General features: G+C 47.2%; 2 protein-coding genes across 4 annotated transcripts in view; one reads left to right on the top strand and one right to left on the bottom strand.

Annotated features, from left to right (window-relative positions):
- The first annotated feature begins 69 nt into the window (after window positions 1-69).
- Window positions 70-10446, top strand: dhrs12lb (dehydrogenase/reductase (SDR family) member 12-like b). Its single transcript, XM_076981457.1, has 10 exons — window positions 70-219; window positions 1216-1349; window positions 5061-5143; window positions 5421-5516; window positions 6815-6896; window positions 7185-7246; window positions 7354-7458; window positions 8699-8789; window positions 9248-9382; window positions 9794-10446. Exons 1-10 carry the CDS (start codon window positions 164-166, stop codon window positions 9919-9921), a joined length of 972 nt encoding a protein of 323 aa, XP_076837572.1. The 5' UTR covers window positions 70-163; the 3' UTR covers window positions 9922-10446.
- Window positions 10447-11919: 1473 nt separating this feature from the next.
- LOC143482742 (cullin-3-like) overlaps window positions 11920-12646 on the bottom strand; it is a 16495-nt gene continuing 15768 nt past the window's right edge. For all 3 annotated transcript variants that reach the window (XM_076981249.1, XM_076981247.1, XM_076981248.1), the window contains exon 16: window positions 11920-12481. In XM_076981249.1, the coding sequence (XP_076837364.1) occupies window positions 12350-12481 (132 nt within the window). In that variant the 3' untranslated portion in view covers window positions 11920-12349. The remainder of the gene's footprint in view (window positions 12482-12646) is intronic.

Raw genomic sequence — 12646 nt, 5'->3', positions numbered from 1 at the left:
TACAAGCTAAACCACAGGCGAACTGGACTGGTTTGTGTTATTTGGTTCAACTTGGTAATGTCACATTTTGGCCGCCAGAGGGCGTAGAGGGCGCTACTGTAAGCGCATGTGACCCACAATATTACAAGCGATCGTGTGGAAGGAAACGTGTAAACTTGTACAGATGTCCCTTTACCGAAATGTGGTGTGGTTCGTCAAAGGAATGCGTGAGTACACGAGGTAGGCCCAGCGAGCCCTCATGTTAACATGCTGTATTTACATTAGATTCACTTTTCCAGACGTCCTGGACTAAGAGTCAACGTGACACGTTACAAAACAACTAGACTCGCACACACGTTCTCGCCGTAGTTCCCCACCGCATGTTGGGGTGTGAAGACTAAACAATCACCCGCTTGCAAGGTTGTTGATACGAATTTGCTTTGATTGCTTTGATTTTTTTGAAAAAACTTCCTGCTTAATGCGAAGCAAAGTTAGTGTTTCCGTGCACCGCCCACTGGACCGGCGTGTTGGAGACTTGAGCAGCTCTAGTGCCATTTCCCAATACAATGGGCCTGTTGACAGATGAATGTTATTCGGCCCTGTCATGTTTGTGTAATCCTCTGACTGGAGCTCTTGTGTAAGATCGACTGTCAGGAAAAGTGAGAAACGCGTGATCGTGATCTATTGGTGTCAGCAAATCAGTAAACACCATCTTATATTTATATATTTACATTACATGTCGCAGATTAAGTCAAACAATCTTGCCTGGCAAGCAGAGGTGTCAATTCCAGGTTCAGAAAGTAAAACTCCTTCCCAGGATTTTACTCAAGCTTATTGGATTTTCTAATTAGTGCAAGCCAGGAAAAATTAGTGGAATCATCACAATCCAGGAAGCCTGAGCAAAATCTTGGTGAGGACTTTTACTTTCTGAACCTGGATTGCCCACCTCTGCTGGCAAGTTATTAGGTTAAATGTGTCAGTTAATGTTGGCTAGTTTACCAGTCGGACTGGCTGTTATGTGAGTTCATCTGTTATGAGCTCATCCTCAGATTATAGCATGTTCCAGTGGTGTGGGATTTAACAGCGGTGTTTTTAAATTGCGTACTTCAGAGATTAAGCGTATATACTCTCATCAAACAGAGCACCACAGGTGTCTTCTACACTTCCTGAAAAGTGATGGTTTATCTGATTGACTGACTGACTGTGTGACTGATTTATCTTGGATGTTTGAACTAGGGGCGGTTATGAATCGGCCTCTAAGAACTTCGTGGCCAACGATACGGACGTGTCGGTGGAGGGTCTAGCCTTCATGATTACCGGCGGCAACAGCGGCATTGGGAAAGCGGCGGCTATGGCCCTCGCAAAGAAAGGTCCGTCATCCTGCTGTGGAAAAAACAATCTTGTAGCAGCAAAGGACAGTTTATTGTTCTGCCAGTGTTTCTTAACCCAGTACTGGAGCCCGTTTGTGCTAGTCTTTCATAATCACTCGTGGATTATGCTGTTAATCTTTCATAATCCCGTAGGAACTCCAGCATTGGTTATTTTGTTAATCTTTCATAATCCCGTAGGGACTCCTGCATGTATTATGCTGTTAATCTTTCATAATCCCATAGGGCCTCCTGCATGGATTATGCCGTTAATCTTTCGTAATCCCGTAGGAACTCCTGCATGGATTATGCCGTTAATCTTTCATAATCCCGTAGGAACTCCTGCATGGATTATGCTGTAAATTTTTCATAATCTCGTAGAGACTCCTGCATGGATTATGCTGTTAATCTTTCATAATCTCATAGGGCCTTCTGCATGGATTATGCCGTTAATCTTTCATAATCCCGTAGGAACTCCAGCATTGGTTATTTTGTTAATCTTTCATAATCCCGTAGGGACTCCTGCATGTATTATGCTGTTAATCTTTCTGTGACGCTGTGGTGCAGGAGGAAGGAGGAGACACAACCAGCGTCTTACGGTGCACACAGAACATTTAATGAAATATAAAACGCAACGCAAAGCTCAGCATGGACGGTGCAAGCACGCAAATGCGGAGGCTTGCACAGGCATGAACTTTAGACAAAGACGAGCACAAGACACCGCGTTAACGCACATTAAATAGGTGAAGTACACAGACCCACGTGACCTCGAGACAAGGCACAGGTGTAACCACGAACACGCTCACAAACAACCCACACCCACGGAAGTACAAACATGGACATAACGACACGCAGACAACATTGCGGCACGCCCACAGGGAAGGGTCCGGAGCTGTTCCGTAACAGAACCCCCCGCCAGGGGCTCGCTACTCCCGGAGCGTCCCGCGTAGCGGGAGAGCCCCGAACAAGCACCAACGGGCAGGTCCGGAGCCCCCGGGATCACGAGCCTCCGAGAGCAGTCACCCCCGACGGCGGGAACCGCCGCGACCAGCTCTAGCACACCCTCCCTGGGAAGACAGGGGAGAAAACATTAAACAATGGCACAGTCACAAACACGCACACGGGAACATGAAACACAAGAGGAACGAACGGGAAAAGGAGATTAGGGAGACATAGGGGAATGGACAAACATATAGGAACAGGCAGCCATGACACTGGTTGAACCGCCTGCCCAAGCGCTAGTGGCGGCGCCATCCCTCCAGGGAATGCAGGAGGAACGGGCGCAGCGGACCGAACCGGCGGCGGAGTTCCCCCAGTCCTCGGCGCCGCGCCTCCGGAGCGCGTTGCACCCCTCGGGGCGCTCTTGGTCTTTGCGCCCGGGGCTTTCTCCCGTGGAGCGGCGACTCTCTCCTTGGGCTTCGCAGGGACCGGGACTCGGCGCCGCGCGCCGGCGGGCTTCCCCGGCTTCTCCCTGGGCACACCGAAGCCCCACCTTGGCCCACTGACCGCGCCGTGTCCCTTTGGCGGTACCGGGATCGCCGACGCGTCAACCCTCGACGTCTCCATCGGCTCCCCCTCCTCCTCCGAGACACTCCGGTCCAGGGACATGGGCTCCTCCGAAGCGGGATAGCACGACCAGCTCATGCTGCTTCTCACCGACGGGGAACGTGAGCCCTCACCGTCTGGCGAACACCCCTTCTCCTTCAACACAGTGTCCGCCGAGCTCATCGAGGCGCTGTCCTCTCCCTCGCTCCTGCTGTTGAACCCGGAAAGGGTCGAGCGAACGGACGGAGGTGGGCTGGCGCTCCCTCCCTCCCCGTAGTACACCGTCGTCTCGGAGTACAGGGACGGAGGGGGACTGACGTTCTCCCCCTCTCCGTAGTACACCGTAGACTCGGAGTGTACGGACGGGGGAGGGCTGACGTCATCCTCTGCCTTCTCGGGGCGCTCGTCGGCGTCGGAGCAGCCCGGTGGAGTGAGGCAGGTCTCTTGCTCCTCGTCCGACGTCTGGGGAGCCGCTGACGTGAGGGAAGGGCAGCTGGCCTCACCCTCACTCTCCTCGTCGGAAAACACGGAGGGGGGGGGACTCTCCTCCTCTCCGGAGTCCTCACTCCCAAACTCCTCTTCAGGAGTGAGGGCAAGGGCGCCTACGCTCACCACCAGAGGCTCACTGGTCTCCTCCTCCTCGGAGAAGACCAGGAGCGACGCGCTGTTTTCCTCCTCTTTACTGCTACCCACAGCCATGGGTGGCAGTTCCAGGGACGCGTGGGGGTGTCTCTCCTCCCACATGCGTACCGCGGATTGGCGGAAATGTTCCGCCGCCTCTGCGTCCTCCGTCTCGCGAGCGACGCAGAGCAGGTAGGAGCAGACGGGGTCCTGCTTCATCTCCTGCTCGGTGACGGAGACCTCGCGGCGCCGGACTGGGGAAGAGCCGTGGTGACGCCGGCTCTTTCTTTTCCCCTTCGGTGCCCGGGTGGCGTATCCTGGCATACGTCCTTTGTACGTGGCTCGTCTTTCTGTGACGCTGTGGTGCAGGAGGAAGGAGGAGACACAACCAGCGTCTTACGGTGCACACAGAACATTTAATGAAATATAAAACGCAACGCAAAGCTCAGCACGGACGGTGCAAGCACGCAAATGCGGAGGCTTGCACAGGCATGAACTTTAGACAAAGACGAGCACAAGACACCGCGTTAACGCACATTAAATAGGTGAAGTACACAGACCCACGTGACCTCGAGACAAGGCACAGGTGTAACCACGAACACGCTCACAAACAACCCACACCCACGGAAGTACAAACATGGACATAACGACACGCAGACAACATTGCGGCACGCCCACAGGGAAGGGTCCGGAGCTGTTCCGTAACACTTTCATAATCCCATAGGGCCTCCTGCATGGATTATGCCGTTAATCTTTCATAATCCCGTAAGAACTCCTGCATGGATTATGCCGTTAATCTTTCGTAATCCTGTAGGAACTCCTGCATGGATTATGCTGTAAATTTTTCATAATCTCGTAGAGACTCCTGCATGGATTATGCCGTTAATCTTTCATAATCCCGTAGGAACTCCTGCATGGATTATACTGTTCATCTTTCATAATCCCGTAGGGACTCCTGCATGGATTATGCTGTTAATCTTTCATAATCCCGTAGGGACTCCTGCATGGATTATGCTGTTAATCTTTCATAATCCCATGGGGACTCCTGTATGGATTATGCTGTTAATCTTTCATAATCCCATGGGGACTCCTGTATGGATTATGCTGTTAATCTTTCATAATCCCATGGGGACTCCTGTATGGATTATGCCGTTAATCTTTCATAATCCCATGGGGACTCCTGCATGGGTTTTGCATTGCCTGTTCTGCTGTTGCTTTTCTATCATGCTTTATGAGAGAACAGCCATAAATATAGAAACCACAAACTGGCTTTAGCACAAAACAAAGAAACAACTCAGTTTTACATCTGTTGATATAGTTGTTACATAATGCGTTTAATGGTGATGATCAGATGGCAGTGAGCCTCATTCATAGCTTGAAGAACTCTGCATATTAGATATTTGTGTTTTTTTTTTCTTGATTCAGTCTTAACATGTAAATCACTGGGGCTTCATGCTGTAGATCAGGTGTGATGAAACAAGTAGTGCCTCTTGGGAGTTCATTCACAGGTTACGCGCAGAGTTCAGGTCTTCATGTGTCTCCTCCCAGGTGGAACGGTTCACCTCGTGTGCCGGAATAAGGAGAAAGCAGACGTAGCCAAGGAGGAGATGATCAGGGAGAGTGGGAACTCTGTACGTAAGCCCAACACATCGATGGGCTTTAGATCCTCTTTAGCTGCATATTGAATCATCTACTCACCACGTCTGGGAGGATGTGCATGTGTGATTTGTAAATATGTCTGATACCATGTCGGCAGTGTTTCTGAAACCACATCTTTTCTGGCACTTTCTGTGTCACGTGTCGAAATGTTCTTTGGAGTGACATCATACTGTGATTGTTATTGGTTTTGGTTTAGATCCAAATGATGTTATTCTGATACTAACAAGCTCACATGTCCCCTGGTTTTAGGAGATCTATGTTCACCTGCTGGACCTGTCTGAGACGCGCAAAGTTTGGGAGTTTGCAGAGGCCTTTAAGAAAGAGTTCTCCTCTCTTAATGTCCTGGTACGGCCTATAAGGAAAATACAATTAATCATTCACTTAAACTTAAACACTTTTAATCCATGTCTAAAAGAGATCTCATCATAAGGGTTGCTTTATTTCTCCTGTCAGAAGTGCAGGTCATCTTCTCTGTATGTTGTGGTGTCTTAAAAAGTCCATTAAACACCAGTGTGTGTGGTGTTGTTACACTCTAATTAAACACCAGTGTGTGTGGTGTTGTTACGCTCTAATTAAACACCAGTGTGTGGTGTTACTCTGTAATTAAACACCAGTGTGTGTGGTGTTGTTAAGCTCTAATTAAACACCAGTGTGTGGTGTTACTCTGTAATTAAACACCAGTGTGCGTGGTGTTGTTACGCTCTAATTAAACACCAGTGTGTGGTGTTACTCTGTAATTAAACACCAGTGTGTGTGGTGTTATTACTCTGTAATTAAACACCAGTGTGTGGTGTTGCTCTGTAATTAAACACCAGTGTGTGTGGTGTTGTTACGCTCTAATTAAACACCAGTGTGTGTGGTGTTGTTACTCTGTAATTAAACACCAGTGTGTGGTGTTACTCTGTAATTAAACACCAGTGTGTGTGGTGTTGTTACGCTCTAATTAAACACCAGTGTGTGGTGTTGTTACTCTGTAATTAAACACTAGTGTGTAGTGTTGTTACGCTCTAATTAAACACCAGTGTGTGTGGTGTTGTTACGCTCTAATTAAACACCAGTGTTTGTGGTGTTGTTACTCTGTAATTAAACACCAGTGTGTGTGGTGTTGTTACGCTCTAATTAAACACCAGTGTGTGGTGTTGTTATGCTGTAATTAAACACCAGTGTGTGTGGTGTTGTTACGCTGTAATTAAACACCAGTGTGTGGTGTTGTTATGCTGTAATTAAACACCAGTGTGTGTGGTGTTGTTACGCTCTAATTAAACACCAGTGTGTGGTGTTGTTACGCTCTAATTAAACACCAGTGTGTGGTGTTGTTATGCTGTAATTAAACACCAGTGTGTGGTGCATTGGGAAGTAATGAATAAAATGCATGGACTGATCTCACATTTCCATTTACAGATCCATCCTGAACAGACCAGTTGATATCTGCCTCACATATGTTTCAGTTAGGATCAGGTCAGGTTGACCGAGATCTAATCAGACTGTAACAATCAGACCCTGCTGTTTACATGATCGTATCTTAGGCACACTTGCATGTTGCACACTTGCATGTCAAACCACTGGCGTGCGGGTGTAAACGGTCTTATGCCTGCATCTAAGAATCCAGATTGGACTTTAAAATCCCAGTGTGTTCCTGGCAGATTAATAACGCTGGCTGCATGGTGAACCAGAGGGAGCTGAACACTGATGGGCTGGAGAAAAACTTTGCTACCAACACTCTGGGTAAGCGGCACATTCATAATCATGGAACCGTAACCAACACTATGAAAACACGGAAGGCTTAGTTAGAATTGAACTGATCAGCCCCTTATACCCAGTTATCAACAGCTGTGGAATAAAAAATCCATGTACATGATATTACTATTATTAATATTAACATTATCAAACAAGTCTTTTTGAGTTTTTTAGAGAGCTATAATTGTAGGTCTTTAAGACCCTGGGGATCATCAGGATCAAGGATGAAATGTGATTTTTTTTCTAAGTTCATGTGTGTGTTTTGTCCTGTTCCAGGTGTTTATGTCCTCACAAAGTGTCTGATTCCCCTGCTGGAGAGAAGCAGAGACCCCAGAGTGGTGAGTGTGAAATGTGCAAACATACTCACCAAAAGAACAAAAATTCAGCAAATGTAAAAGGTAAAAGTATGTGGTGTGGAGGAGAGTGTGTGTTTCTGCTGGCCTAGGTCACCGTGTCTTCGGGTGGAATGCTAGTGCAAAAACTTGACAGCACAGATCTACAGACTGAGAGGACAGTCTTCGACGGCACCATGGTCTACGCACAAAACAAGGTTCGTAATGTGTTTGAAGGCCGGAAACATGTCAAAGCCCCTTTTTCAGGTTTTGGTACATTTCGTCATAACATGGATTCTCACATAAAGTGTGGCAGGGAGTTACAGACTAGTCTGGACAGACAGAAAGATGTGTGAAAATAAATGGCAGGTCTGAATCCTTTCATAATTGAAATGTTTGTTATTGAAATAATTTGAGGAAATTTACAAAACATTCTAAACCTTTTTGTATTTTATGTAATTATATTCTGAATCTGAAACATACCAAAACTTGGAAAACAGCTTGGAAACATTCCATATGCAGAGTTTCCTGTTTTTCTGGGAACCTTAGCTTAGGTGTTACAGATCCACGTATCCCATCACCACTGGGACAACCCCATCACCACTGGGACAACCCCATCACCACTGGGACAATCTCTGTATCAGTCTTTCTCATTCTCACTTGTGTCCTGTTGGTCTTTGGTCCTTTAACTCTTCATTTTGGAGGTTTTGCTCTCGTGAGACTTCACGTCTAGTTCCACAGCTGTTTTCTGCATCTTGTCTACTACCAGCATGTCTGGCTGACCCACCACAGCATCTTTAACGTTCTTCATGAGGAGGTCCCACAAGATCTCAGCCTTGTTGCTCACCATCAGTCTCCGTAGTTCCTCTTATTTGGATTTGCAACGTCCATGCTGTTCAATATCCAACTATTTCCTATGTTTACATTTAATATATTCAGTATATGGGATTCATATTAAAAATGGATAAAAAATTTTGTGTAATGTAATGTAAATCCCATACTGTACATTTAATACAGATATGAACGTTTGAGTAATGTATTTGGATTTTACATTAAATTACGTGGTGCAGTACTAGAAAGAGACCTGACGTGTCCTTCAGTGTCAATGAAGTGTTCTCTGAATGGAGCAGAAATGATCTGTGTCCTCCACCCACGCTCAGCCAGCGTTAATACGGTGAGCAGGATCGAGAGTCGGAGGACGTGTGTTTTGTCTTCGTCGTGTTAAATAAGTCGCCCGCGTCGCCACGGCACCAGAAGTCGCTTGAAAGCTTCTGTTCCGCTCTGTGCAGTTACCAAGCAACAGGTGACACTCAGCGCGGCACAGGTGTCCAGAAACGTGATGCTGGGTGATACCAGAGTAACGATGATGACCTTTACCCAAACACTCTCTCTGTGCCACGCCAAAAAACCCACCAGATCACTGAGTGTGTGTGTGTGTGTGTGTGTGTTTTGCAACAGAGGCAGCAAGTGGTGATGATGGAGTTCTTGGCTAAAGCGTATCCCAGAATCCATTTCTCAGTGATGCACCCAGGCTGGGTAGACACCCCAGGTACACAGCACTCTACAAACACCACACAGCCTTTACAGGGACTGAAGACGGACTTCACATTTCAATCTCATATTCCTGAAGTGTGAGATTAAGTCCTTATTTGGGCCTCATTAAACCCCAGTTTAGGAATAGCTATAGTATGAAACAACCCCTGGCTGGCTCTCCAACACAGACACACAAGACGGTGTTTTAAAGTAAAAGTCTTTTCAGCTTCAGGGTGCTGTGGTCTGCTTGATGAAGACAAGGTCATCTCATAGGCCTTAGTGGTCTACCACAACTTAAAGATCTCTTAAGGGGACTTGATGCCTTCATATGTCACAGCAGAACTGCCTCTCACACTGACGTTACCATAACAGCACTAAGCCCAGCCCACCTTGCCATCGCCGTGCCAACCCACCGTCCACCATCAAAACATGTCTAAGCTCCACCCTCTCTGCGTGTGTGTGTGTTTGGTGTAGCTGTTGCCACGGCGATGCCCGAGTTCCACCAGCGTATGCGAACGAGACTGCGGACGGTGGAGCAGGGCGCAGACACGGTGGTGTGGCTGGCCACCACCCACGCCAACACCAGCACCAGTGGAGGCTTCTACCAGGGTGGGTATGAACTTCACATGAGGTGCAGCTCGTTTTGGCCAGTGGCGTGATGGCTGCTGCTTGGTGTGGCCAATGGCGTGAGGGATTACTGCCGGGTGTTTTCATGCTCTTCCTAGATGAACCCTTGAAGACTCCGCAGGTCCACGGGGGCCCACACACACTCATCCCTCTTACAGCTGCTTACCATGTTAGATTCACTGTTTCTGTAAATACAGAATAAAATTAGTTAAGACTGACAACTGAACTAGAACACAAAACGACAATGAAATAATGAAATAATCACAGAGAATATACAGAAACTAAACCCAATTCCAACAAGAGCAGAAACCCCACATCGCCAACTAGCGTGATTAGCATAATTAGCATGATTAGCGGGCTGGCTGGATCATCGCCCACTCCCCTGTGTTTCAGATCGGCGAGTAGTGTCCACCCACCTACCCCTGGCATACACACGAAGCTCCCAGGAAGAGGTGCAAGAGTTCATGTCCAAGCTGGAGACCCTCGCAATGAGTGTCAGACCATCATCAGCTGATGGCTGAGGTCTTCTCAACACCTCTATCAGCTCTTCACATCCATGTTACTCAGACTCCGTGCTTGAAGGCGCCCACATTGCTGAGTTTAATAATCCCAGCTTTGGCCCACCCGATTCTAAGCTTGAATTAACCGAAGTGGAATTAAAGGTTGGGTAACTGATGGGGAATCACGTTAGCACAAGTTAAATACACCATACACTAACAGATTTAAACAATATTAAAACTATATGTCAAGCACACTCACTACAGATGATTGTTATACTAAGAAGTTGGAGAGGTTGTATGTTCTCTACTCTTAGGTCAAAAACCCAGACGTTTGGCTGCAGGAGACTGATGTATTTAATGGATGAAATTTGTATTGACAATTAGATTAATGGAGTAGTGGGTAAAGGTGAGTGGCTCACATAGGCCAACCTCAGCCCCCCTCGAGTGGGTTTGAACACTGGTGCTCGGTCACTTCCCACATAACTGTTTTTATATTTATAAATGCATTATAATATTCATAAATAAAAGGTGCGTTTCTGGGCTGTATTGTGTGAACATTATTTATCCCTCACTCATCAAGCCAATATAGATCATTGTAGTTATTATTTTGAATCATAATTGGCATCTCGTTTACTCCTCAACCCTTCATGTTGTAGAACTTATTTGGTGGAAACAGTGAAGGTTTCTTCTTGGCTAGTTTTGATGTCCACTGGAGCACTGGCTGAAAACCACCGGCGTCTTCTAGGTCTGCGTGGGCGTGGCGTTTCCACGGAAACAGTTCCTGCTGAAGGGGATCCGTGTCCTCAACGGTTGGGTTAAGCAGACCTCGCAAACCAAATAAACGGGACGTTGTCATGACTACAAGGTCATCGATAAAATTCTGCGGGGAGCAAATTCTCAAACAGCTGAACGTGACTGAAACGTCAAGGCCAACATTTCTGTGAGGGCCTCTCGTGTAAATACGAGGCTTCTGATTGGATAGCGGAAGGAGCTCAAAAGGTGCTTCCTTAGAGACGAACATCTTCCCAAGAGACGTTGGGCTACGTTTATTAGGTGCTGGCTAATGCCCCGGGTCGTGAGGTCGTATGGGGCGTTCCTATGAAGCAGGAACACCTGTGAAGGGTTACATTGAAGCAGGATTTGAAATTAGTGTAGTGAAAAATCTCACATTTCAGTGATGTGTAAGTGCACTGTAGACATATAAGGCCTTCACCAACGTTCACACGGGTGTGTATCTCTGCACGTGAGCACACGGGTGTGTGTATCTGCACGTGAGCACACGGGTGTGTGTATCTGCACGTGAGCACACGGGTGTGTATCTCTGCACGTGAGCACACGGGTGTGTATCTCTGCACGTGAGCACTGTGTGAAAGCAGGCGTTCTAGCTTCAGCTCACGTCTAGATGAGAACGTCTTGTGTTCCCTTTGTGTCCAAAATAATAAAACCACCTCCACCATACTGTCAGTTAACAATCCTGTAAGCAGCAGACAGCATCATAACTACAGAGAAGGGTCCTATCTCTCTCTCTCTCTGACGATCTGAGTGTAGAGATCTCTGGATCGGTATTGAATACTCTCACTAAACTTAATTTTACTTTGATATCTTACCCAAATGTTTCTGACTACTCTTGCTCACCACTAAGATTAAAAACTTCAACATGAGCCCGATAACTCAAGTCTGTGGAGAGGGAGGCTGGCTTTGGTGGCCACGTTTCTCTCTCTCTCACACACACACGGTGTCCTCCAGGGCCAGATGGTGTTTCCATGGCAGCTAGAAACCTCCCAGAGCATGCGTCCTCTGCCCCGCCCACCGCAAAGAAACAGATGAAGCTCCGCCCCCACACAGCACCACACCCACCCCTGGAGCAGAAGGCTCCATGCCCGGATTTAGCTGACGAGCGGCTAGACAACGCAGCTTCTCGGTCTCACTCAACCTTATAAACATGACCAGACTGAGGTCTAGAGACCAGGAGTTACCACGGCAACACAGAGCTGAGAACGTAGACGGCATTTCGATATCAACATTTCAATATCAACATTTTTAATTGTTTTCTTTTTTCTCCAGCAATCCACATTTTGCCGTTTCATTTTATTTATTTTTTTGTGGTACTTTTTAATAATTCTTGTTTTTGTACAGTATTGAAAACAAACAAAAAACATAGTAAGTGTGCATTCACATTTTCCCACGGTTGTCCTCACACGGCGTGTCCAGGCGGGGGCACAGCAGGGGCGGGTCCGTCCAGAGACCAGTGGCACAGCAGGGAACGTGGGGACCTAATTAAAACCATCTACAACACGTAATGGAGTTTGTTTATTTCTGATGTTGTGTGTTATGTGTGTTGTTTGTTCTGGAGGAAAAGGTCAGTTTCCCAGAATTCATCTTTTTAAAAGGAGCAGCCCAGTCCACAGGAATAAGAGTTTTTCTTTCTTCCTCCTTCGGTTTCTCTCCTCTACGCCACGTACGTGTAGACTTTACGGTCTTCCGGTGTTCGTGCCAGATATTCTCTCTCTATAAGTCCTTCGATACGTTTCTTAATCACCACGGGACTGGGCAAGAACCGCGCTCTGAGCTGCTGGGTCACCTGACGGGAAGAAGCAACCAATCAGGGGATTAGCAATGTACAAAAGCAGCCAATCAGACTATTGGAAATGTACAAAAACAACCAATCACACAGTGGCGACACCTCTGCCCCTGTTGTTGCTTTGATCACTGGGTCTCTGGGGTCCCAGCAGCACCACAGGGACAC

The sequence above is a fragment of the Brachyhypopomus gauderio genome, chromosome 19 (genome assembly GCF_052324685.1).
Source record: "Brachyhypopomus gauderio isolate BG-103 chromosome 19, BGAUD_0.2, whole genome shotgun sequence".
Classification (NCBI taxonomy): domain Eukaryota; kingdom Metazoa; phylum Chordata; class Actinopteri; order Gymnotiformes; family Hypopomidae; genus Brachyhypopomus; species Brachyhypopomus gauderio.
The sequence above is the reverse complement of the archived record's forward strand: the minus strand, read 5'-3'. Positions and strand labels throughout refer to the sequence as shown.

Excerpts from the sequence above, each read along its gene's own strand:
- dhrs12lb (XM_076981457.1), top strand. The coding sequence starts at position 164 with ATGTCCCTTTACCGAAATGTGGTGTGGTTCGTCAAAGGAATGCGTGAG. Across the intron at positions 5,517-6,814 it reads TCTCCTCTCTTAATGTCCTG|ATTAATAACGCTGGCTGCAT; the intron begins GTACGGCCTATA and ends TGTTCCTGGCAG. Across the intron at positions 8,790-9,247 it reads AGGCTGGGTAGACACCCCAG|CTGTTGCCACGGCGATGCCC; the intron begins GTACACAGCACT and ends TGTTTGGTGTAG.